This window comes from Archocentrus centrarchus, chromosome 11 (assembly GCF_007364275.1).
Source record: "Archocentrus centrarchus isolate MPI-CPG fArcCen1 chromosome 11, fArcCen1, whole genome shotgun sequence".
Taxonomy (NCBI): domain Eukaryota; kingdom Metazoa; phylum Chordata; class Actinopteri; order Cichliformes; family Cichlidae; genus Archocentrus; species Archocentrus centrarchus.
In genome coordinates this window covers 19,786,595-19,808,980 of record NC_044356.1, presented here as the reverse complement: position 1 = coordinate 19,808,980, position 22,386 = coordinate 19,786,595, and the positions used below count along the sequence as shown (strand labels likewise).

General features: G+C 45.3%; 1 protein-coding gene across 1 annotated transcript in view; it reads left to right on the top strand.

The window, feature by feature from the left end:
- Positions 1 to 4,047: 4,047 nt before the first annotated feature.
- Positions 4,048 to 22,386, top strand: part of rmp24 (ribonuclease MRP subunit p24) — a 37,557-nt gene continuing 19,218 nt past the window's right edge. Inside the window, exons 1-3 of the mRNA XM_030741418.1 lie at positions 4,048 to 4,368; positions 11,239 to 11,261; positions 12,907 to 13,127. Of these exons, the coding sequence (XP_030597278.1) occupies positions 4,274 to 4,368; positions 11,239 to 11,261; positions 12,907 to 13,127 (339 nt within the window). The 5' untranslated portion in view covers positions 4,048 to 4,273. The remainder of the gene's footprint in view (positions 4,369 to 11,238; positions 11,262 to 12,906; positions 13,128 to 22,386) is intronic.

The following is a 22,386-nucleotide window of genomic DNA, read 5'->3' as shown; positions in this document are numbered from 1 at the left end:
TAATCATTTTACCAGGGAAGTTGTGTTCACCTATATGAAGGACTTTATGGACACAAACTGGCTACTAATCCCTTTTATTATGAACAGCACATAGTGGAGGAAGGCTTTTCTAGTCCTCACTTTTCCTCTCCTTGTCATTCTCTAGGGATACACAACCTTTTTAAAGAGACCATCGCTGATCCCTCCACTGGGTCCCTTCTCTTGATGTGGCGTGAATGAGCCACTGTTCTCTGGGGTTCTGGATGCTGGGATCGTCCCTATCCAAACAAACAGTGTTTGTAGAACATCTTTGTTCTCCTCAACCAGATTTGCATGGTGTAGCATTCTGTACCAGCAGCTTTGTCTCACAAACACACACACACACCAGCCAGTGCATATATATATATATATATATATATATATATATATATATATATATATATATATATATATATATATATATATATATATATATATATACACACACACACACATGCATGCACACACTCACAGAGAAAGCACACATGCTCTCATTGTCTAAAAATGGACATCAATAAATGACTATGCTGTAAGGCAATGTTTAAAAAAAAAAGTTGATAAAGGAGGAATATGTAACAAGGTCAGATAACCAGATCACCTCCTTTTGAGTTTTCCCATCTACAAGTGTAGTATAAGCGATGGGAAGGTTTGTTGAAAATAGCAGCCTGTTGGCCTGTACAAGCGCAGCTTCCAGTAACAGTTAAGTGAGTCAGTCCTCTTCACAAATAATCTCAGTGGATGAAGCAATCACTTCAAAAAATTAAATTTTTTTCCTTACAAAGTAACTTTATGAAATAGCATTTCAAAGCCACCAGACTATTGATTGTAAATGAAGTCAAATGAGCCGCTCTCCTTGAAGTAATGTGCGTGCGAGCGTGTGATAATTCCCAGAAAAGCAAAGACAACTTCCAACTTGCACGCAAACCAAATTCTCTTTGAGCAAGTGAATCCGTGACCTTGATCTTCTTCTTTCACTCTGTTTTTCTGCACACTATTCATCTACACTGTGGATTGCGATAAATGCATCACAAACTGGGTGTGTTTGAAGAGCTTACTCTCTGAACGATGCATTTAAAAAGGAAGCGCTTCCATAACTCAAAGACGTGGTCTGTCTGCACATGCACAGGCATCAGTGTTTGCACTGAGACCGAGAAAGAAAGGCAGAAGCACTTGCTGATTAAAAAGTTGTAAATAAGCTCAGGATTACCAAGACTACACTAACAAGATGACTGCACGCAGAACATTTAAACAAATGCAGCCACTTATGAGGACACAGCATACAAACTGACTCACTAAGTGACCTTAACGCTATTAATTTTTAATTCAAGTGTATAATTAGCCTTGTTACAGAATGGGCTGTTAAAGCCAGCGGTGTTCCAGCTTGCGACATGTTTAGTCAGAGTTCTGCAGGGGAATGCCCTCATATAACAGCCGCAGACAAATTAATATCAGCAATCTGCATCAGTATGTGGGGGGGGGAAACTGACTGGAGTCGACTCTCGATGTCATCACAAAGATGTGTAATGCGTGTATGCATTTAAGCACACAGATGCACAGTCACAGCACATTGTGCCTCTTCTCTTGAGCTATCTCAGCACTATTGGAGTTGGTGTTGCATTTCAGAAGTGATAGCCAGCTCGATGGCTCATGCTGCTGCTGCTGCTGCTGCTGCTGCTCCCCGATTTGGCTTTTCCCTGCAGATGCTGACAGAACACTTCAGGGTCTCTGCTCCCCTGTGAGGTCCTCCATAGGTGAAAGAAAAGTCCCTTGGGCACCAGACCTGCCTCACCACTGCATTACGGAGACAGGTGTGGTTCTACATGGCTCACTGAGTAGTGCATCAGTGCTGTCAGGGCTGCAGGTCCCATCCTCTGTGAGTCAGCAGAGCACAGACAATTTTAAATAGCTGTTGGTAAAACTGATTCTAACAGCGTCTAAGACTGAGTATTTAAAAGCTGCCAACAACGTGTTTTCTAATATTTTCCTGTAAACATAAATTTCCTCACTTTCACACAGCCTTCAGAGACTTACTAACATCACAGTACTGCCCAGCAATTATGTGATCACTCTCCATAGGCTTCAGGTTACCTGTGTCCTGCAGGAAAATTGTTACTGTGTAGGTCAGGGGAGAAGTATTCCACAAGTCTTTGATCATTCAAGCTGCATTTTTTTTATTTTTTTCCCTTTGGCTCATCACAGCAACAATATTCATCTCTGCCAATTTACTGCCATATCTCAGTGTCAGTGAAAATGAAAGCAGAATGCCTACCTTCCCATCACTGTCCAGGTCCAATTTTATTTCTGCTGCAAGCCACTAAAGAGGGGATGAGGATGTGGTGGCACTTTAAAGCACCATATCAACCTGCCTTTGTGTGTGTCCCCCCCACCCCCCAGTCTGGCTATCCCTCGGACTCGCGCGTCAATTTAGTCCTGCAGTGAGGTTAGAATCCCTTTATCCGTGGACTACACTTTACGCGGAAGGCACCGACTTGAACGTTTCAATCTTGTGTGGAGGCGCCTGCCTGCCGGACCCTGATAAAGTGAAGATTTACTTGCGCACCAAGTGAGGAGCTATCCCTCACATTCTAGCTTACTCCATCAGTTTCTGAAAGCTCTATGGCCCGGTGATTTTATGTCTTTTCAGCGTCTGGTGGCAGACCCCTAGCCCCCACTCGCCTCCATAAACGGACGCATGCACGCGCGCACACGCACGCATTACCAGAACCTGCAAAGAAAAATTACTTCTGCATAAATGGGCTACCAAATTCACAACAGCAAAAAGATAAAAAAAAAAAAAAAACACTGCATAGATTAAAATATCCATATGGGCGAGATTAAACTATAATCGGTACCTTAAACAGGCATAAATTCAGAACTGTCAAATGAGAATAGGCGCACTGTGGGCTAATGCAACAAACGCCATATTATACTGTACTATTAAAATTAAAGTTCTTCAAGGGAAATGATGTTGAACTTCGGATGTCGTCAGAGGTTATTGCGCCTTTCAGGTTCACGTGGGACCGTGATCAATTATAAAAGGCTAAACAGAAGACCTTTAACTTGAATGGCAGTATTTGTAATAAATGAAGGCGTGAAAACCTACCCGGAGACAGGATGGACATATCTGGGAAGGATATGCGTAAAACGCACCGGTCTGGGTCCTTGGACAAGCTGGGACGAGAAGGACTGGGGCTGTATTGTCGCTGGAGGTGAATGAAATCTCCTCTTGTATCGAGTAAAACCTCCTCGTAACTTCCCTCTTGTCATCTTAGGTCTGTGTTCTGCTCATCGAGCGTTATGTCTGACCGACTTCTTTTTGATATCGGTGGTAGGAGGGTACCCAGAGGTGCGCCCTCAGTAGACTCTTCCTCCCCTCTGCCGCTTCAAAATATCTAATTTCACACTGTGGCTCTCTTTCTCCCCGCAGAATTCCCTATTAGACCAGGTGCAATCATTTCACTGGATCCAGCAGGAGTTTTAGAAGAGTGAAGAGCCCGAGTCCATGTCGCATAGGATAGGTAAATGTGTGTTTTTTGCATGGTTTCGCAAGGTTTGTTATTGCTGTGGTAAGCTCCGAACACAGAAATAAGGATGTCAATATATCTCACGGCCGTGTAACATTGGTAAGTCTTGATGTCCAATAAGCTTCAAGGAATGATGACATCAAACGGTATCTGTTCAATACTAGGATGACTGCATTTGCGCGATCACTCTCTTTTTTCTTTTTATTCTTTTTTCGTGGTGAATGATGTGTAACTTAGTCTTCACTCCAAATAGGGCCATTAGTACGGTCATTAATGATACCTCAGACTAAATAGCCAGTGTCTTTAAAACGTTAATTTTAAAATGCAATCAATTCCCAGTGACAAGCGATATTCGGTTATTTTTTAATTGGATTTTTTTTCTTTGTCTATTGTTTTTACATTATCAACGGAGAGAATGATGTCAAATCACTCAAACATAAAGTCGCGCCTCATTGTGCTTCTTAGCTACTCAGTTTCCCAAAATGCACTGCAAGTAACGTCAGAATCTCGCGACCCAATGTGGCGCTAATGGATCACCAGTTAGCTCAATGCGGGCAAGGTTCAAATTAATACCCTTTCTACAGTTGTTCTGCGACAGCTTCTTCAGCAGCGTACAGGGCGCTCGTATTACGTCTTAGGCCAGCTAATAATTGCCGAAGGAAGTTTTTAATTCGTATTCGCAGAAGAGTTTCAGTTTCTCACGTGCATCACCAGAAGAGCCTGAAACAAAAATGGAGAATTATCCTGACGAAAAATCAAGCAGCTTTCTGTTGGACGCTTCTCTGCTGTATAAGGACAAATGCCCGGAGTTATCCCGCTTCTACCTGTAAGAAACTTTGTTTAAAACCCAACATTATTCGCACTTTAATGGGAGACTTTTTCTTTTGTCTTTTATTGTTGTAATGGCAGCACGTGGACCCTAGGGGGAGCCGTTTGACTGGTGTGACGTTTAATGATGTTCGGGGCAAAAAAATTGGAGCCATAATCTCAGGATATATTTATTGTTTGGGCGTTACAGCTTTATCTTGAATATTCATATATATTTATACATACATTTTTCGTTTAATGGAAAACAAATGTATATTCTGTGACTGTAGCGGAACTGTATCCTTATAACTGAGGTCCTGTCAATCATTTTGGGTCTGGTTGCACAAAGGTGGTGCTCTGAGGTCTTAAATATTAAGCCGCTGTTTTCTGTTCATTTAAATAAGAATTGATTATGTGCTCGTGTTTTCATTCCTTTTGTCATTTTTCTGTGTTACAGTCACCTTAAGAGTAATCAGTAGTAGCAGTAGTATTGTAGGCTCCAGTCTAGTTTATCTCTTTTTTTTTTTTTAAATATAATAAAGTCTATAAATAAGACCTGGCGGCTGCTTTCTTTAGTAGTGCCTCAGGTATGAATTGTGTTTGAGTTGTGGAGCATGAATGGTTGTGTTGTTCCAGTGGAGGGTAGCACTGCCTGCTGGAGTCCTTTTACACCAGTGATTTACTGCAGCTGGATGTGAGCCCATTTGAGAGTCCCGCTCGTGGCTGCTCATGTGCAAGTTTTGTGGGCAAGTTTGCAATGTCGCAGTGACTGATTATGAGTGATAATTTCAATTTAAATGTATTACAGTTCAGTGAAGTCATTTTAATTGGTGAGATTGAGACATCCAACTAACGAACAGTGAAATCAAAGTGCAAGGAGATAAACAAAGTGGTAGTGGTGGTGCAGCAGTTAGTTCCTCTGATCATCAGGTAGGAGAGCCAGGCAGTATGTAAGCCTCGGCCTCATGCTTGTATGGTTGGTAAACAAACCAAACAAAGTCCATATCCAGCATTCTCAAGGTGTTTTTTCTAATTAGGTTTCGGTAATTAATTCTTTTAATTTTCCATCATTATAAAACACACTAGTAATTATTGCCACTTTATAATTTTCCTCATTATTTACAGTTCACTTCTTGATTTATTACTTTTCTAAAATTTGAGCCTCTGATGGCCCTTCCAGACAGCGGCGATTGCCATATTATGGTGAAAGCTGGAAGTAATTTGTGGAGAAATCCTCTTAATCCTTTGTCCCTGTGTCTGTGTTTGTGTGCAAGGAAGAAAGAGAAAGACTGTGTGTGTGTGTGTGTGTGTGTGTGTGTGTGTGTGTGTGTGTGTGTGTGTGTGTGTGTGTGTGTGTGTGTGTGTGTGTGTGTGTACAGTGCACACTAACAGGTGTACAGAATTTACTCCTTTATTATGGTTAAAATGGGCATTAATGCATCTAAAATGTGTAAAGGTGTGCATGCATGTGTGGACTCCTGTGGCTCCTGCTTTAGTTGGGTTTCAGCCATGTCTCAGTATCCTTTGGCTTGTTTTCACTTTTACCTGAGCCAGGAAATTTGTGGGCAGAACCATGATTGGAAAGAAAAACAGAGGTTATAATGGTGAAAACGCCAGTCAGGATCATTTTACGGATGTGTGTGAGCCCACTGGGGAACAGACTTTAATAACATTGATCTGTTCCCCAGATTCCCTGGCTATGATTAACCGTGGTATTTGAGAACATATTTTTCTTTTTTTTTTTGCATTTTTGGCCACAGCGGCTTTTCTCGGCAGTGGAGAGAGACAGGAAATGGGGGAAAGATACAGGGGAAGACACGCGGGCAAACTGGCAACGGGCCGAGACTCGAACCCGCACCGCAACGCGGCATATGTGGCTTCACCACTAAGCCACCCAGGCGCCATTTGAGAACATATTGAACATGTTTAACTCTGACCAGCTGTCCAGCAGGCAGGACACAAATCTAAATGTTTGGCTCTGTAACTCCAAAACCTCACTGGTCTTATGCCAAAGTGCCTGGCAGAAAAGACACAGTGACCAGCCACAGCCAAAACGTACACTTAGCGCGATATGAGCTAATTAAGTGATCCTAGTGATAATATGAGAGGCAGCGTACAGGAAGGAAATCATGCCACGAATTAATGTCTCAGACACATGCCTTGAATGCACAATTGATCAAACTGTGCACCCGTGACAGTAGGGGAACTGCAAATATTTGTGTCGGCATGCATTCAAATGGCTGATGTACGTGGTCAGAGTGTGTTGATGTTTTTAGTCCTGTGGAATTACAACTGTGTCCTTGAGTTCTTTTGGGAGTTTCCACAGTCTCCACTTTCTACAGGCCAATGCGTCACTGGAGTGTTTGTTCCGTGGGTGCATGATTACTCACACACTCATACTCCACATATTTGTAGGAGATGGTGTTACTGCCTTCTGCTGCGGTCTTCACCTTCTGTCAGACCAGTGACTGAATGAGTTAGCATGTATGTTTGCATTGGGGTTACAGTTATTGTTGTATTTGATGTACAAGTACTTGGTGTACTTATTGTGGCTCATGTTGTTGAATCAGTTAAGCTTTTTCCAGTAAGTTCGTAATCATAATTGCGTGTCTGGTAACTAGAGCCTCACTGAGGGTTCTGATTACCAAAACAAATATGCATGCATGCTGGACAAACTCTGTCACTGCCACATAACTTGTTTTTTTTTGTTTTTTTTTAATACCCTTATTAGTTTGTTTCCTTTTTTTTTTTTAAATCTTCACACAGGCCTGACATTGTTTTCAGTGTAGGAGTAAAACTGATTGCCCTGTCCAAATACACTATATTGCCAAAAGTATTCACTCACACATCGAAACCATTGAATTCATGTGTTCCAATCACTTCCATGGCCACAGGTGTATAAACCAAGCACCTAGGCATGCAAACTGCTTCTACAAACATATGTGTAAGAATGGATCGCTCTCAAGAGCTCAGTGAATTCCAGCGTGGGACTGTGATAGGATGCCACCTATGCAACACGTCCAGTCGTGAAATGTCTTCACTACTAAATATTCCCCAGGCAACTGTTAGTGATATTATAACAACGTGGAAGTGATAGAGAATGACAGCAATTCTGCCACAAAGTGGTCAAAATCACAGAGCGGGGTCAGTGGATGCTGAGGTGTGAGTGTGCAGAGGTCACCAACTTTCTGCAAAGTCAATCACTGTAGACCTCCAGACTTCATGTGGCCATCAGGTTAGCTCAACAACAGTGCATAGAGAGCTTCATGGAATGGGTTTCCATGGCTGAGCAGCTGCACCCAAGCCTTACATCACCAAGCGCTATGCAAAGCGTTGGATGTGGTGGTGGCCGCCATTGAACTCTAGATCAGTGGAGATGTGTTCTTTGGGTTTGGCGGTTGCCAGGAGTTTCCACTGTCAGGTACTTGTCTGACTGCATTGTGCCAAGTGTAAAGTTTGGTGGAGGGGGATCATGGTGTGGGGTTGTTTTTCAGGAGTTGGGCTCAGCCCCTTAGTTCCAGTGAAATGAACTCATAATGCTTCAGCATAACAAGACATTTTGGGCAATTTCATGCTTCCAACTTTGTGGGAACAGTTTGGGGATGGCCCCTGCCTGTTTCAACATGACCGCACACCAGTGCACAAAGCAAAGACCATAAAGATATGAATCAGCGAGTTTGGTGTGGAAGAACTTGACTGGCCTGCACAGAGTCCTGACCTCAACCTGACAGAACACCTTTGGGATGAATTAGAGCGGAGACTGTGAGCCAGGCCTTCTCAGTCTGACCTCACAAATGCGCTTCCGGAAGAATGGTCAAAAATTCCCATAAACACACTCCTAAACCTTGTGGAATGCCTTCCCAGAATAGTTGAAGCTGCAGAGGCTGGGCTATAATATTAAATCCTAAGGATTAAGAATGGGATGTCACTCAAGTTCATATAGATGTGAAGGCAGATGAGCAACTACTTTTGCCAATATAGTGAATTAGTGGAACTCTGAGTAATTAGTGTGGGGAAATATATACTGAAAGCAAGGGGGCTGCAAGGCATGATTGTTCTTTAATAACTTCGGATTGTTTTCTTCATTCTGGGTATGAGATACCATATTCCCAAAAGAAATCACCTGCTTAGTCTGAGTAATACATCTAAATCTGGGCCACCGTAGTCAAAAGCAGATTGACATTTCCATCTGCAGTAGTTTATTTGGTGGCATAGCTCTGTTGTGGGACCTCCCCGCCTTTCCATGTACATATGTGGAATGCATAAGGATGTACAAAGCAGAGGAGGCATCAGTGACAACAGATGTGATATTGATAAAGTTAGATATAGCATGAAAGGAGAGGTTGAGGTGGACGTGAGTTGCAAAGCAGCTTCCAGATATGCAGCAACTGAGGGCAGGATGGAGCAGCTTTAATAGAACACCTTTTATTAGATTTTCAATTGGATGTGTTGAAGGGTATAAGCAAAGTGTTGTCAACTGATGTCAGCTCACACTGTGTTCAGCCACCATGCCACAGTTGCAAAGAGATGAGAAAAATCAAACCCCTGTATTTGGTGGCTTGAAACAGGGATTTTGGTGCCTTTTACTTTAGGTGTGAAAAGAAATATCAGTTGTCTTTCAGTTGATTTATCAAAAAAGCAAATGGTTATTTTTATTCTAAAGGAGCACCCACATTTGCTTGGATTGTATTCAACACTGTTTTTCATCCATCTCCTATATGATCTGATTGTCATCACCTTTCATTTTGGTAATGGAAAAGCATTTATATAGCATTTTTCTGTTCTTAATGACCACTCGAAGTGCTTAAGACAAAAAGCCACATTTATTCAGTCCACTTTATCAACCTCACACCCACAGCCAATTTTAGAAGCACCAATTATCCTAGCAGGCATGTCTTTAGATTGTGGCATGAAGTGCATATTCAGTCGACCAGGAGATCTGAACCCTGTGCTCAGAGATATTGTAAGGCAACATCTCTAAGCACAGCATCACTGCCCTGTTAAATTTGTCACTGTGGTTTCTTTTTTTTATTCTTTTTCAGTCCTCCCCTTACCCAACACTTACTCTCATTTCCTCTCATGCTGTATCACTCTTATTACATCTCCTCTCAGCAGGAGCAAATGATCCTCAGACTGAGAAGCACCTGCTGGCCTCTTTCTTTGTCAGGACCAGCTGATGAATGAAACCCTGTGAATCTGTGCTGTTGAGGGGTGCACTTTCTAGAGTCAGGGACTGACTGAACTGATACCTGTGCTAGGCCTTTGTATCTAAATATCTGAATGAGTCACAATCTTCAGCAAAGGTGTTTTCAGGATATGCCAGCAGCCCTATTATTTTCCCTGATGGTAGCATTAACATATTTATAATGCTTTTCATTTCATGCCTCAGACAGCACTTCCATCTATAATCACATTATTACATTGTAGCCAACACATAATTCCCCCTCGCTGTCCTGCTGCATCTTCCAGCTCTCCATTGATAGCATCTCCCAGCTGTCAGCAGTTCATGTGTGGAGCCCATATCTCCAGCGTTTATCACCGCAGCCAAGCATGCACTTAAAAGGAGATGCATGACAAGTGTGTTACTAAGATTTATGCACTGGAAGTGGTCTTTGCGGTGCAATGTTTCAGAGAGCTGGCTCATCTAGGGAGCAGTGGTAAAGGAGAACACAAAATTCCCTAAAAATTCCTCTTCTCCACACTTGAGTCATTGAGTTGTTTTTAGCAGGCTGCTTGTTGGAGGGTTTGCTTTCATCTCATGCCAAAGAAAAGTAATTGTTTTGTGTAATCAAAATGTAAAGTGTGTAGCGGTGGTGTGAACTACCTTGGGAAATGTAAATCAGCTAACTTCCTGAAGAGAATTGTTGTTATATCAGCTGAAAATGATTAAATGGCTTTCCGAACAACTAGCTGCATTTCTGGGATTGTTCAAGGTCCATGAGTCATTATCACTTAGTGACAGTCACAATCTACCACACTGGCCTCATACTGTCTTCATTTCCAGTATCTTCTGACAAGTCGTCTATATAATCTGACAGTTTAATCCACTCACTGATTATTAAATTTGGGGGGTGGGGTCTAGGGACAGTGATTCAGACTGTGTACTGACTGATGGGAGATACGTTGCTAACCCCACAGTGTGTTCAGCTGCATCATCCATCAGTAGGATGCACCGTTTCACATATGGCGTGGTCGAGAATGCCGGCGGAGAGTATAAACAAACCTCTGCCGCCAGACGCCGCGGCAGAGTCCCGTAGGTCAACTCCAGATTAAAGCCGACCTCACATGCCCTCTGCCTCTTCCATAAACAGTCAGACCTATTTCTGTCTGTCCCTGACACACGTGCAGCTGGACAATAAATGTTCCTTTATTGATTTAAGCCCTGAGCTAATTTTAGTGGGGCTTAGTTGTGGCTCAGTTAAAGTATCTCATTGCAAGTATTCAAGAAGTGGGGGCAGCCCCATGTGCAGTGAAGCCACTGAGATGGTTTGAAAAGCTGCCACGTATTGTTTGGGAGAGACCTGCTTTTCCGGTTGCATGTTTTCCACTCCACATAATGGGAATACATAGTCCCTTTTTTGTTTGTTTTTTTTTTCCCCAAAAAATTGTTTCCATCTTATAATTTCTGTGTTTGCACAAATGTATTTTATGCAAATATGTAAACAACAAAATTACTTATTTTAATATTCTCCATCGCACTCTCTCTTAACTTATTACACTGGCCCGGTGTTACATAAATTGTTGTGATATAAATTGAGAAGAGCATTTCAGGATACATGAATATACATGTTGAATTACAAATACATGCTTCCTGATAATTTTGTTACATTTTGACATAAACCCAGTTATAACTGAAGTTTCAAAGTCGCCTTTTCTTTCTTTTTTCCAGGCAGGGGCCTCTGAAAGCTAAAGGTAAGTTCACAGAGATTTGAATCTTTGCACAAACTTCCTTTTCTTTCAAATTTCTTCTTCCTATTTCAGTTTTGCATGTTTTCATCAGTTGTGCTCCCGAGTGTAATAACCACACACAGAATGCAGTAGTGAGTAGGACCTTGTCACTGGCTTGCCAAGGCTGATAAAACTCACTAAATCCTCCGCCAAATACTCCGAGTCAGCCAGCTGTCTGTAGCAGACTGCCCGGTGGGATCAAACACCCACACGTAGACAGACACACACACACACTCTCTCAGACTCATGCCAGCCAAATCCACATAAAAAGGGGGTGGCACTATTTAGTAAGGCTGCTCAAATAGCACAAGGACTCATCCCAAAGGAAGTGGCATGGTGTTTGTTTGGAGGCTGATTTTAAGAATACCTGCTAAGTCTAAATGTTGATAGAATAAAGTGAATTTTCTAAAAGCTGTATTGAAATGTTTTTCTGTGGAAATATGAAATATGATCTGTTAAAGGATGATCCCAACATTAAACTTTTAACTTTCTGTTAGAAGCATATATCTCATTCCCACTTTGCTTAAACTGCTAAGCTAAGAGGCTGGTCTCACCCTGACGTTCAGTACTGTGCAAAGATATTTTTTTATATTTGGAGAAAATACCGGAAAATGTTAGGAAAGTGCAGCAATGTATTGAAGCATGCAAATATATATGGAAATATAGTACATAAAGAAAAAATAGCATTTGTAAAATTTAATGAACTTGAAAGTCAATATTTGGTATGAGCACCTTTATTCTTCAACACAGCCTTAACACTCTGAGGCAGCTTTCTTTTTTTTAAGTAGGTTTCAAGAATAGTTCTCCAGGCTTCTTGAAGGACATTCAAAGGTCTTCTTTGGACATTGGCTGCCTTGTGTTCCATTCTCTGTCTAGATGATCCTACACCGCTTCAGTAATGTTGAAGTCCAGGCTCTGGGGAGGCCAAGCCATGACTGATAGTGTTCCAATGTGTGTTTTTCTATCCAGGTATGTTTTTACTGCATTGGCAGTGTGTTTGCGATTGTTGTCATTGCTGAAAAATGAAGCTTTTGCCAAGCAAGAAGGATTCTGGAAGTTTTTTCCCTATTTCTTAAGGATATGGTTCCGCTGATGTATGTAGTTTTTTTTTGTTTGTTTGTTTGTTTTTTTTAAAGGACTTTTTCCAGTTTCCTCAAATTTTTTAAGGGCACACCATACACCATGCCAAGATACGCCAGGTTTTCAGCTAGTGGAATTTTCCAAGTTGTCTGTTATATTTTGACACAACACTGATTGATCCTTTGAGTGAGGTGCGTTTTTTTTATTAAATCCCTTATTGATTCATGGGTCATTGTCACAACCATTCCTTTGAAAATGGTTAGGTACAAGGACTGGACTGAAAATGAGTAAAAAGGCAGCCAACGTCCAAAGAAGAACTTTGAAAGACCTTCAGAAAGCCTGTTTCTGCCAAAGACCACTTTAAAAATGACCAGAAAGTCTGGCTCCCTGGAAGCAACATATACATAAATGAGGGGGTAGCTCAAAACATTTGCACAGAACTGTACATCTCAGCCATTTTTGGTTGCTTGAGTGTTATTTTGTTCAAAAGACACATTTTAGAAAATCAGTGTCTCTTGTTTCTTCTCAGCACCTCCGAAAGAAAAATACTCCAGTGTGTCGCTGAACACTTCGGTGTGTCCGTACTGTTGTCAGTGGCTGCAGCCTGACAATCACCACGTGCGGCTGTGGCCAAAGCAGCGTCCATCAGCACGGGTGCAGAGTATCCTGCTCAGGAGGGCCAGAGGCAAACGACTCAGCCTGGTGCAGAGAAATCTGCTGCACCGCTTCCAGAAGTCCCCTTCTGTACTGGTGAGAAGACAAATACACTACAAACCTACAGACCTGCTTATGTATTGTACTGCACTGCAGCATATAGTTCAGGAGTATAGGGAAAGGCAAGCACCAAGGCAACACAAGGTGCTTTACATAATACATACAGGGCCCGAAGAGTATGAAAGAAAGACAAAGAATAAAAACAAAGATAACATTAAAGCTGCAAGCAGCGATAATAGGCCCTCGCCGGCCGCCGCCCAAGCGCTGGTGCCGATTTGAACCCAGCTTTTCCGGCCGTGCCAGTTTTAGCCGTTTTTTTGGCTGCTACATGTGAAATTTAGAAATGGATGAATTGGCTAACTCAAGTAAAAAGATGCCATTTTCCGGACTTTGCCATGGCAACGCCTTACATATTACATCATTTTCACCTGGAGGTTTTATGTTCAGGGAGATGTGGACAATGCGTGTACCAAATTTCAGGCATTTGTATGCATTTTTGAGAAAGCAAGGGTCATTTTTCCATCGCAGAAATTGCACATTTTTTCCCATAGGGATAAAATAGGGCAGTTTTGGCATCGTCATGGGAACAGCGTCCAAAATATGACATAGGTGTGATTGACTTTTTTGATCAGGCTGACATCGTGAGTGGGTGAGCCAAATTTCATGTATTTTGGGCAAAGTAAGCTGAAATTTTAGTATTGGAGAAATTTCACTTTTTCCCATAGGGATTAAATGGGGCATTTCTGGCTTCGCCATGGCAACGTGGTAGAAAATAGAGTATGGGTGTATGGCTTTTTTGATCAGGATGATGTCATGAGTGTTGACACAAATTTTCATGCGTTTCAGACAAACGAAAATTCTGGACCTCCATACAAATTTTCGTTTTCTTCTGTAGGGGGCGCTATTGCACCTATAAACTTGATTCCCTAATTGTTGGTTCAGGCCGGTTCAGTAAACAAGTTATTAAATTTTGAGGCTGATCGGCCAAAGATTGTGCGAACGAATGGCGAAACAATATTGCGGCGAGAGACAAAAACGAAGACCAAATTCACGCGGTTGCCATGGCAACACCGTTGAATATTCTATAAAACCTCGCACATCTTTTGATGCCCAACTTGTGAAGATGTTCCTGAGCGATTTTGGTGGCAGTCGGTTTAATGCCCTAGGACAAGTTAATTCAAGTACGAGGTGTGCAAAAATGCTGAATCGGCAAAGGTCAAAGTTCAGTCCAAGATGGCCGACTTCCTGTTTGTCAGGCGGCAACTCCATAATGTAATTTTTTGTCGGTCTTCATATGATCTTTTTCTGACGTGAATTTGGTGGTTCTGCGCACAACTTTTTTTTTGCCCCTCCCATAGGAATGCAAAATTTAAAAATTCTAGGGGGCGCTGTTTCGCCACTTTTTTGAGGTTTTTAATGGCGCCAATAAAAAACAAAATGTTTCACCAGACCTGGCTTGCATGCAAAAATTGGTGACTTTTCGTATATGTTCAGGGGGTCAAATTAGCGATCGTTTACTCAAAAAGAATAATAAGAATAATAATGAACAATTCCAATAATGTGCCAATCCAGCCACCTTCATATATACGTTTTCGGAAACGTCTCGACACGACCCACGTTGTCGTGAGGTCCATGGTCAATGACGTTGCGCTCGTCATTGACCCAATTTCATCGCGCAAGCTAGCTCATGATGCTAACGATTTCAATTATGGGCTGCTCCATTCACCCCCATATGTACGTTTTCGAGAAGCGTTCGACCTGACCTACCCTGTTTGAGGGTCCGTTGTCAAAGTCGAGCGCTTCGTGCTCGACTTTGACCCTTTTTCGTTTTTCGCGCGAGCGAATACAATAGGCTCCTCGCCGATCACTTCGTGAGGCTCGGGCCTAAAAAATTAATGAAGTGTAACCAGGAGGCTTCAGACTAACCCAAGAATGTGAAACAGATGTACATTCAGCAGTATTATGGGATAAGACGGGATAAGATTAGACCCTGCAAAATCAGGAGTTGCAACAAACTTCTATTGAACTCCCTCTGGGGTTGCTTCAGCATGAGGTCCAACATGCCAACTTGTGAGTTAATCACAGACCCTACACTTTCCACACAGATCATGTTTATTTTGCAGTAAGTCAGTTTTGTTTCATCTCTGACGATGTCGCTATGGTACAGTGTCATTACGCTGATGGCAGAGCAGCACGTGTGCATCTCTGAGACCATTACACGCGATAAAGAGGTTTCATGTGAAGAACGATACTAATGTGAAAAGAGTGCAAGTGGCGTACAATAAAACATGTTCAGTGGTTACACCACATTACCGTATGGATATTAAACTAGATTTGTGCTTTGATAGTGGCTTACAGCATCCGTGTTCTATGGTTGTTAGTGGACCAAGCAATTGGGGAAAGACTTTTTGTCAAGTGTTATTGAAAACGCAGCCAAAGTTATCACACAAAATTGACAATATTCCTTACATCTACAGTATGATCCTACACTTCCTGATGACAATGAAGAGGATGAGCATGACAGCATGGATGAGGAGGATTTTGATGAGGCTGATTTAATGGAAATTGATAGGTGTGATGGTGAACAATCACATGAGCAGATGGGAGATGATCCAGAGCCAGCAGATGAATCGTCTAATCGTGGTTTTGCACTCGAGTCCTGTTTGCAGCCCCCTGGTGTGTCTGAGAAGATGTGTTTCAATTCAATTCAATTCAATTTTATTTATATAGCGCCAAATCACAACAAACAGTCGCCTCAAGGCGCTTTGTATTGTGGGTAAAGACCCTATAATAATACAGAGAAAACCCAACAGTCAAAACGACCCCCTATGAGCAAGCACTTGGCAATGGTGGGGAAAGAAAAACTCCCTTTTAACAGGAAGAAACCTCCAGCAGAACCAGGTTCAGGGAGGGGCAGTCATCTGCCGCGACCGGTTGGGCTGAGGGGAGAGAAAAGACATGCTGTGGAAGAGAGCCAGAGATTAATAACAATTAATGATTAAATGCAGAGTGGAGTATAAACAAAGTAAATAAGGTGAATGAGAAGAAACAGTGCATTATGGGAACCCCCCCAGCAGACTAGGCCTATAGCAGCATAACTAAGGGGTGGTTCAGGGTCACCTGATCCAGCCCTAACTATAAGCTTGATCAAAAAGGAAAGTTTTAAGCCTAATCTTAAAAATAGAGAGGGTGTCTGTCTCCCGAATCCAAGCTGGAAGCTGGTTCCACAGAAGAGGGGCCTGAAAGCTGAAGGCTCTGCCTCCCATTCTACTCTTAAGTATCCTAGCAACCACAAGTAAGCCAGCAGTCTGAGAGCGAAGTGCTCTATTGGAGTGATATAGGACTATAAGGTCTTTGAGATAAGATGGGCCTGATTATTCAAGACCTTGTAGGTGAGGAGAAGGATTTTAAATTCTATTCTAGATTTAACAGGAAGCCAATGAAGAGAAGCCAATATGGGAGAAATATGCTCTCTCTTTCTAGTCCCTGTCAGTACTCTAGCTGCAGCATTTTGGATCAGCTCAAGGCTTTTCAGGGAGCGTTTAGGACAGCCTGATAATAACGAATTACAATAGTCCACCCTAGAAGTAATAAATGCATGGATTAGCTTTTCAGCATCACTGAGAAAGGATGTTTCTAATTTTAGAAATATTGCGCAAATGCAAAAAAGCGGTCCTACATATTTGTTTAATATGTGCATTGAAGGACATATCCTGGTCAAAAATGACTCCAAGATTTCTCACAGTGTTACTGGAGGCCAAAGTAATGCCATCCAGAATAAGTATCTGGTTAGACACCATGTTTCTAAGATTTGTGGGGCCAAGTACAAGAATTTCAGTTTTATCTGCATTTAGAAGCAGGAAATTAGAGGTCATCCAGGCCTTAATGTCTTTAAGACATTCTTGCAGTTTAATTAATTGATGTGCGTCATCTGGCTTCATTGATAGGTAAAGCTGAGTATCATCTGCATAACAATGAAAATTGATGCAATGCTTTCTAATAATAGTGCCGGTTCCCCCTCTGGTTCCCCCTCTGGTGCCGGTTCCCCCTCTGGTTCCCCCTCTGGTTCCGGTTCCCCCTCTGGTTCCCCGTCTGGTGCCGGTTCCCCCTCTGGTTCCCCGTCTGGTGCCGGTTCCCCCTCTGGTTCCCCTTCTGGTTCCTCTTCTTCTGGTGCCGGTTCCCCCTCTGGTTCCTCTTCTTCTGGTGCCGGTTCCCCCTCTGGTTCCCCGTCTGGTGCCGGTTCCCCCTTGGGTTCCTCTGGTGCCGGTTCCCCCTCTGGTTCCTCTGGTGCCGGTTCCCCCTCTGGTTCCGGTTCCCCCTCTGGTTCCGGTTCCCCCTCTGGTTCTGCGTCTGGTGCCGGTTCCCCCTCTGGTGCCGGTTCCCCCTCTGGTTCCTCTGGTGCCGGTTCTTCTTCTGGTGCCGGTTCCCCCTCTGGTTCCCTGTCTGGTGCCGGTTCCCCGTCTGGTTCCCCGTCTGGTGCCGGTTCCCCCTCTGGTTCCCCCTCTGGTGCCGGTTCCCCCTCTGGTGCCGGTTCCCCCTCTGGTGCCGGTTCTCCCTCTGGTTCCCCCTCTGGTTCCCGTCTGGTGCCGGTTCCCCCTCTGGTTCCGGTTCCCCCTCTGGTTCCCCGTCTGGTGCCGGTTCCCCCTCTGGTTCCTTGTCTGGTGCCGGTTCCCCCTCTGGTTCCCCGTCTGGTTCCCCGTCTTGTGCCGGTTCCCCCTCTGGTTCCCCGTCTGGTGCCGGTTCCCCCTCTGGTTCCTCTTCTTCTGGTGCCGGTTCCCCCTGTGGTTCCTCTGGTGCCGGTTCCCCCTCTGGTGCCGGTTCCCCCTCTGGTTCCTCTGGTGCCGGTTCCCCCTCTGGTTCCCTGTCTGGTGCCGGTTCCCCGTCTGGTGCCGGTTCCCCCTCTGGTTCCCCCTCTGGTGCCGGTTCCCCCTCTGGTTCCCCGTCTGGTGCCGGTTCCCCCTCTGGTGCCGGTTCTCCCTCTGGTTCCCCCTCTGGTTCCCCGTCTGGTGCCGGTTCCCCCTCTGGTTCCCTGTCTGGTGCCGGTTCCCCCTCTGGTGCCGGTTCCCCCTCTGGTTCCTTGTCTGGTGCCGGTTCCCCCTCTGGTTCCACGTCTGGTGCCGGTTCCCCCTCTGGTTCCCTGTCTGGTGCCGGTTCCCCCTCTGGTGCCGGTTCCCCCTCTGGTTCCTTGTCTGGTGCCGGTTCCCCCTCTGGTTCCCCGTCTGGTGCCGGTTCCCCCTCTGGTTCCTCTTCTTCTGGTGCCGGTTCCCCCTCTGGTTCCCTGTCTGGTGCCGGTTCCCCCTCTGGTTCCCCTTCTGGTGCCGGTTCCCCCTCTGGTTCCGGTTTCCCCTCTGGTTCCCCCTCTGGTTCCCCGTCTGGTGCCGGTTCCCCCTCTGGTTCCCTGTCTGGTGCCGGTTCCCCCTCTGGTGCCGGTTCCTTGTCTGGTGCCGGTTCCCCCTCTGGTTCCTTGTCTGGTGCCGGTTCCCCCTCTGGTTCCTCTTCTTCTGGTGCCGGTTCCCCCTCTGGTTCCCTGTCTGGTGCCGGTTCCCCCTCTGGTTCCCCGTCTGGTGCCGGTTCCCCCTCTGGTTCCGGTTTCCCCTCTGGTTCCCCGTCTGGTGCCGGTTCCCCCTCTGGTGCCGGTTCCCCCTCTGGTTCCCCCTCTGGTGCCGGTTCCCCCTCTGGTTCCGTGTCTGGTGCCGGTTCCCCCTCTGGTTCCCTGTCTGGTGCCGGTTCCCCCTCTGGTTCCTCTTCTTCTGGTGCCGGTTCCCCCTCTGGTTCCCCCTCTGGTGCCGGTTCCCCCTCTGGTTCCCCCTCTGGTTCCGGTTTCCCCTCTGGTTCCCCGTCTGGTGCCGGTTCCCCCTCTGGTTCCCCGTCTGGTGCCGGTTCCCCCTCTGGTGCCGGTTCTCCCTCTGGTTCCCCGTCTGGTGCCGGTTCCCCCTGTGGTTCCCCGTCTGGTGCCGGTTCCTTGTCTGGTTCCTCTTCTTCTGGTGCCGGTTCCCCCTCTGGTTCCCCCTCTGGTGCCGGTTCCCCCTCTGGTTCCCCGTCTGGTGCCGGTTCCCTCTGGTTCCTCTGGTGCCGGTTCCCCCTCTGGTTCCGGTTCCCCCTCTGGTTCCCCGTCTGGTGCCGGTTCCCCTCTGGTTCCGGTTCCCCCTCTGGTTCCCCGTCTGGTTCCCCGTCTGGTGCCGGTTCCCCCTCTGGTTCCCAGTCTGGTGCCGGTTCCCCTCTGGTTCCTCTTCTTCTGGTGCCGGTTCCCCCTCTGGTTCCCCGTCTGGTGCCGGTTCCCCCTCTGGTTCCCTGTCTGGTGCCGGTTCCCCCTCTGGTTCCCTGTCTGGTGCCGGTTCCCCCTCTGGTTCCTCTTCTTCTGGTGCCGGTTCCCCCTCTGGTTCCCCCTCTGGTGCCGGTTCCCCCTCTGGTTCCCCCTCTGGTTCCGGTTTCCCCTCTGGTTCCCCGTCTGGTGCCGGTTCCCCCTCTGGTTCCCCGTCTGGTGCCGGTTCCCCCTCTGGTGCCGGTTCTCCCTCTGGTTCCCCGTCTGGTGCCGGTTCCCCCTGTGGTTCCCCGTCTGGTGCCGGTTCCCCCTCTGGTTCCTCTTCTTCTGGTGCCGGTTCCCCCTCTGGTTCCCCCTCTGGTGCCGGTTCCCCCTCTGGTTCCCCGTCTGGTGCCGGTTCCCTCTGGTTCCTCTGGTGCCGGTTCCCCCTCTGGTTCCGGTTCCCCCTCTGGTTCCCCGTCTGGTGCCGGTTCCCCCTCTGGTTCCGGTTCCCCCTCTGGTTCCCCGTCTGGTTCCCCGTCTGGTGCCGGTTCCCCCTCTGGTTCCCCGTCTGGTGCCGGTTCCCCCTCTGGTTCCTCTTCTTCTGGTGCCGGTTCCCCCTCTGGTTCCCCGTCTGGTGCCGGTTCCCCCTCTGGTTCCTCTTCTTCTGGTGCCGGTTCCCCCTCTGGTTCCTCTGGTGCCGGTTCCCCCTCTGGTGCCGGTTCCCCCTCTGGTTCCCTGTCTGGTGCCGGTTCCCCCTCTGGTTCCCCCTCTGGTGCCGGTTCCCCCTCTGGTGCCGGTTCCCCCTCTGGTTCCCCCGTCTGGTGCCGGTTCCCCCTCTGGTTCCTCTGGTGCCGGTTCCACCTCCTCCTCCTGCTCAGTTCAGTGTGATGGCTGTCACACTTCAGGCCTCTGCTTGCAGCGGCCTATCTGGTCTGTCCTCCTACAGGGAGAGCAATGTTGAAGTCTCTTCTGAGGTGGAGCTGTCTCAGCCGCTGCTGCAGCACAACCCGCAGACAAGCAATGAAGAGGTGGAGGTGGTGGGTGCAAAAAGGCATAGAGAGATGGAGGTATCACAAATAACATATGGAGGTGGGCCCAAAACCGCCACTCCATTAATTAGGGCATCAGCTGTTCTGCCACTTAAAACTCCGCTGAGAACTCGCTCTCCGCCGAGTTCTTTAACTATTTATTTTTTACTCCTACATTCCCATCTCCATTTTTCCAAACACTCAAACGTTTAATTTATCTTTCATATTCAACCATTTTACACATTTTCACTTTTTTCCTGTGCATACTCTTTAACCCACATTACACATTCCAATTATAAAGAAGAAATATGGATCCGAATATCATTTGCATATGGCACTGTAGGAAGGAGGATTGACATTCTTACCTCCCTGGGATCCCATTTTTTCCTAGTGAGATGTCTCTCACAGGTTTTCTTCTTGCTACGTGTAAGGAAACAGAAATTGGGGTAAAAGATAAATTTGACAAAAAAGGTAAATTAAAATTGTATCTGTCACTGTCGGGGTTGAATAGACATTGGGGGACTGCCTAAAAGGGTAACACCTGTCAGCGAGCAGGTGGCACGCAGGCTGGCTGCGTGTAAAAGAGGTTAAAAACAAATTCTGTTATTTAACCTAAAGTGATTAGGCCTCCTCGAATGTGTTCTTTTTCTCCATTTTAATTATGTGGAATCTTTCTCACGCGATGTGTTACGGCCGTGCCTCTAAGGCAGGGTCGTTGAATCGAGGCAGCTGTCCAACGAAGGAGTGGAGAGTCGAGTTCGTCTATAATTTGCAAATGCAGGAGGACTGAAGCGTTTTTTTCCCCCCTTCAGCTTGATCAAAGACTCGTCACTCAGTTCCTTCGTGAAAAAGCTCACTGGATCCTGCCGACAATCGCCAAAATTGTTGTTATGGAAAATTTATTTATCAAATGAGAGACAAGATTCCTTTACCTGGTTTATTACTTGTACGAGGAGAAGTCACCCACACACTGAGAAGTATGTAAGTGAGTTCTGAATCTTACACAGAAACACAATGTACTTATACCCTTTTACGCGCCCTTGTTCTCCCCCTCCTTAACCCAACCATAAAGAAGAGGAGATCCTCACCCAGTTACATGTTCCTGCATAAAGAGAGACTAACCAAAAGGACAATAAAACTAAAGAATGTGACTCCATTAACACAGAGGGTCCTGAGAGAGGAAGGGTGTGTGTAGGTTACAGATAAGGCATCTGGTTTTTACAACCTACCGGTCACTCTATGGTCACACACTCCATAGCTGAACAACATAGAAGTTATAGTAAAATTTTCCATCACACTGTAAATTACTTGTTGACCTGTAATCAGTGAAACATCATTCATGCAAGATATGTTTGACATATATCAGGTCATTGTGAGTGAGAAACAGCATTTCTATCACAAGGTAGAAGCTGCAATCAGTTTTTGGCAAAGTGACTTCTATATCCAAGTTTTTTAAATCAAGGTAAACACTGTCATTGACATTAAAAATGTCTTTAAAACAGAAATCTGGCTTAGAAGGCTGCAGAAATTGCAACAAACCTCACAGTTCTACACAGACATTTTAAGTGGCCAAAAGGACTGGATAGATTATAATGTAACACAGACTCCTAAAGATTCTAGCAAAACAAGGTATGTCTTCAATTTATATATAAGCCCTTCATAAATCATGTTGACTGCACTTCATTTACCAATATAAGCAAAGACATACATAAAAGCCCATAGCAACATTGGAATCACTTTATGGGAGACGATCACTTTTTGGCACAACACCAGCAACTGTTGAAAGTAACTAATAAAGTTACTTGTAATCTAACTTAGTTTACTTATTTCTAAAATTAAGGAATCAGTAAACTAAGCTACCTTTTTAAAGGAGTAATCAGATTACTTTTTCAAGGTACCATCGCCATAGTATTACGGTCATTATCCTCAAACATGATTTATGACTTTCACACCGAGGTGGGAAAACAGTAGCGCGTGCATGTGGGTCCTCGTGTGTGGGTCCGTGCGTGATCTATGATTTATG